Below are 3,960 nucleotides of genomic sequence, written 5' to 3'. Positions count from 1 at the left end.
ATGACGCAGTGAGATTGTGGGAGAAGCAACAGTAGCCCCTCCCACATTCTCATTCTGCGTCCTAACTCGGGCCAAACAGGGCCAGGGTAAAATCTAAAGCGGGGGTTCAAATCACAGGAATCACTGTTTGACGTTTCTTAATATGCATTTATTGTATATACTGCTTGTGATTTGCTTTATCTAAAAATCCTGAATGATTTAGAGGTATCAAATCATCAAAATGACAAGAAATAACGCTACCACATTTTGTAAACAAGAATAAAAAGGACCTATCTGAGGAAGATGAATTGACCACACAAGAAAATTATTGTGATTTGTGAATATGGCTGAAAAAGGCTACAGTTGCTTTAGATTGCAGCATTAATTAAAATAGCCTTACTGTTAAAATTAAGCAAAGCATAACTTGAACTAAAGGTCATAACAAACTAAGCAGTTGACAATCTTGTTAAAGGGACCCTTTAGCACTTAAGTAATGCATTTGCATGTTTACTCTGCATGTGAAGTCATGTCTCATGACTAAAACCACTGGAATGCTGGGAATTCCCAGTTTTGATCCAGATGTAATCAAACTGGTCTGTTCTATTTGCTAAGAACTTTTTTTATTTAAGTCATGAGCTTAGAAAAAATGATTTTACTCATCTATGGACCTCTTGCTTATTTATTAAAATATAAGAAAATATTACATATATACACAATTATTTCATAAAATATGTATTTAATGGTATATTTAAATATGATTAATAATTTTTTTAATAAACGGTATATTTATTTTGATTGTATTAGCATATTTATCTTCAAACTTATAGCATATCAAACTTGTAAATGTTACAATATGAAATATATAATCAAGACCATTTTGTTAAGACACATTTTAAGAGTATACAAATCTTAGTAGTTTAAACTGTCAAATCTTTACCTTTTTTCTTTTTTTTTTTTTTTTTGCCAAATAAAGTGATGCAGTGTGTTTCTCTCGTGTCTCTCGTGGGCATCTTTTGAGAAATATTCAGTTGTCAATGTTGTGGTGAATGTTGTTTTTAAAGCAAATTCATCTATCACTTAAAAAAAAAATGAAATATGTATAACAGATTGTTGATTAGAACAAGACAATTTAAACACCAAATGGATCTGTGTACACATGCTCAAGTTGTTTTCTGTTTATGATGAACATTGTTTTATGCACATGTTTGAGGAGTCCAATTATAAGCCAAGGATAGACTGTATCAGGAAAGACCTTTAACAGTTGGGATCCATGCTGCCACTGATATGGTTATATGAAATACGCCCAAAACCCAAAGATGTAAAGTTTATCAATTTAAATATCAAAATCTTCTTCTTCCATATTAAGCAAATACTAGCTCTAATAACAGCACATATTTACTGTGTTATCGGTTGATTTGTTCTGCCTGTATAAACTGGTGAAATGTGATGATCAGTTAACTAGGTTGTGAAGTGTTAAACTGACTCGTTAGCACTTACTGTATGAAGTGTTTTATATACACATGAATGCACGTGTGAACTCTTGTCTAATGACTATAAACACTGGCATGTTGGAAACTCACAGTTTTGAACCAGATTGAATCAATTGGTTTATTTCTCTGTTAACTATTGAAAAAGCTTCTTGTATTGCTCTGTGATTAAGCCACAAAGCAACTTTTGGTTTACATGATTATTTCTGCTTATAAAAACACCTCGAGTTTTATGTGTACGTTTTGGAACAAGAAAAAGGGACTGTGTGAAAACATACAGGTAGAGAAAACCTATAAACTCAAAGAATATAATAGAAATTACACTAAAAGCATCAAATACCATTTATGAATAGGTTTACCAGCTATTTGTTTATTTAAAACTAAACAATTATAATGTCAATATTTAATCAAACGTTTAAGAAAATAATACATATTTCTAAAATACTTAACACACCTTCTTGAGTTGCATTATTAAATAAAGCAAATCAGACAATGTATATAAGAAATATATAATATATAAATATTTAATTTTACATAATTTAATTCATATATCTTTATTCCAGGCTTGTGCATGTTACAATTTAAAAAACATTTAGCCTATAGGCAATCGCTTGTAGTGGTCCAGGCATGTCCGCTCACATGTTAACACCTCCATCAATGATGTAAAAGAGACATTAATGAGGAAGGGCCATACATCTTCTATAGCTGATGTGCTTCATCATATATAGACCACAGACTGCACACAGACCCTCATCATCACACAGCTGTCCTTCAGAGATGCAGAGAGAGACAGACATGCTGCTGGTCAGGAGAAAATACAAGAGATACTCCAAACAGAAGATGACCTACCTGGGTCTGATCGCGTGCGTCATTCAAAATGCCCATCAGAAGAAATTAACGTTTCACGAGGTAAGTTTACATTTAATTATACTTTGCAACGCTGCTTTACAAACAGGTCTCTGTCGGTTAATGTAGGGCGTAGTTTATGCTATTATATTTATATACAGTATTTAGCAGATATAGTTTCCTGTATTTTCTAATTTGATGTCAACATTTATTTAACATTGATGTCTTTCAAAATAATTAAAATAATGCTATTTCAGAAACATGTAGGCTAGTCTTTTACAATATTTTGGGTTTGACTGTAACTTTGTTTCTTCATCAGTTAATGAATGCGGTGAAGACATTTGTGGATGGCGACAGAAAAGGCATCGAAAATAATATCAAAATCTGTTTATCATCAAACAGTTGTTTTGTAAAGGTACGTAGGCCAATTCTTCCCCATCTTCATGTTGGTATAGCCTACTTGTATAATAATGTATCGCCTTGATATTTACAGGTGCCTGTAAATCCAGAGTGTCCAAATGGAAACGCAACTTCTGGAAAGTGGATGACAGTAAAATCACCCCAAAGATACTGCGGCGACACTTCAGCGGTTTGCGCGACGTCTTCCCAGACGCTTGTGAAACCGTGGAAAGTCCATCACTTGAGATTGCGACGGAAAACAGGGCGACCGGCAAACACCCCGAGGGAGAAGAGAAGTTCACCAGCCCGTTTTCCATAGAGTCACTTCTGCAGCGGGAAAGCAGCGCCACCGCGAGGCACACACCGGTACTTTGTGCAACAAGGAGCCCGGAAAACACGTCTGTGGGCCTCGCAAATGGAGACCGCGGTTTAGCGTGCAACTGGAAAACATGGGACTGGTCTAATTACACTGCGTACGCCTGTTTCAGTAGATCATTCTCACACTGTTCTTACCCTATTTACAGTTTAGTCCAAATGAATGATAGATGTAGTCTCTCCGGTGGACCCTTAAGAGAATGCGCTCAGTCTCTGAACTGTCCTGTAAGTTACTGTACAGTACCTGAGAGCATTAGGCAGTTCAAGCAGGGCCTACATGTAAAACGGCATTTACTGTAACATAAACATACTTTTCTTAGTTTACGTATACATCTTACTGATTTAAGTTGCATTGTTGAAAATATCTGAATATTTGCCAAATAAATCTAAATTGAAGCATGCTGTGGGTGAGCGGATTACATGTTGTTGTTGTTGTTGTTTTCAAACCCAATAATTTATTCCATTCAGACACAAAGACGAGATGATTCAAATAAGATTTATTGACCTCCAGCTTCCAGCAGTCAATTTGCATGCAGATACAGGCTTCAGTCAAAAGGTTTTTTTTAGATTTCCAGGTTTCCCAACCTTTTCTTACAAAACGGCGTGCACCTTAAATAATTAGTTCTGCAGCGTACAAACCACAAAAATACGTTTTACATTATCAAATACTGCACATAGAAAACATTTACAAAGCACAAGTATAAAATTACAGCTTCCCCGTACAGCTCTTTACCATTCTGTTATTCCTAAACAGCTCAAATCATCTTTCTAAAAGTTTTGGGGGCCACTCTTACTCTGATGAATCTTTGATCGTGCTCTCTCAAAGTGCAAGACTTGATCGGGTTACATGTAGGGGATGCAACTGGGCATCGTT

At 35.3% G+C, this 3,960-nt stretch overlaps 1 protein-coding gene across 1 annotated transcript; it reads left to right on the top strand.

Moving 5' to 3' along the window:
- Positions 1 to 2,011: 2,011 nt before the first annotated feature.
- On the top strand, positions 2,012 to 3,502 carry LOC113090817 (forkhead box protein H1-like). The gene is made up of 3 exons (XM_026256421.1): positions 2,012 to 2,375; positions 2,632 to 2,727; positions 2,806 to 3,502. Exons 1-3 carry the CDS (start codon positions 2,175 to 2,177, stop codon positions 3,028 to 3,030), a joined length of 522 nt encoding a protein of 173 aa, XP_026112206.1. The 5' UTR covers positions 2,012 to 2,174; the 3' UTR covers positions 3,031 to 3,502.
- Positions 3,503 to 3,960: the final 458 nt, after the last annotated feature.

The sequence above is a fragment of the Carassius auratus genome, unplaced genomic scaffold (genome assembly GCF_003368295.1).
Source record: "Carassius auratus strain Wakin unplaced genomic scaffold, ASM336829v1 scaf_tig00214021, whole genome shotgun sequence".
NCBI lineage: Eukaryota > Metazoa > Chordata > Actinopteri > Cypriniformes > Cyprinidae > Carassius > Carassius auratus.
The sequence above is the reverse complement of the archived record's forward strand: the minus strand, read 5'-3'. Positions and strand labels throughout refer to the sequence as shown.

Excerpts from the sequence above, each read along its gene's own strand:
- LOC113090817 (XM_026256421.1), top strand. The coding sequence starts at position 2,175 with ATGTGCTTCATCATATATAGACCACAGACTGCACACAGACCCTCATCA. Across the intron at positions 2,376-2,631 it reads AGAAATTAACGTTTCACGAG|TTAATGAATGCGGTGAAGAC; the intron begins GTAAGTTTACAT and ends TTTCTTCATCAG. Across the intron at positions 2,728-2,805 it reads CAAACAGTTGTTTTGTAAAG|GTGCCTGTAAATCCAGAGTG; the intron begins GTACGTAGGCCA and ends TGATATTTACAG.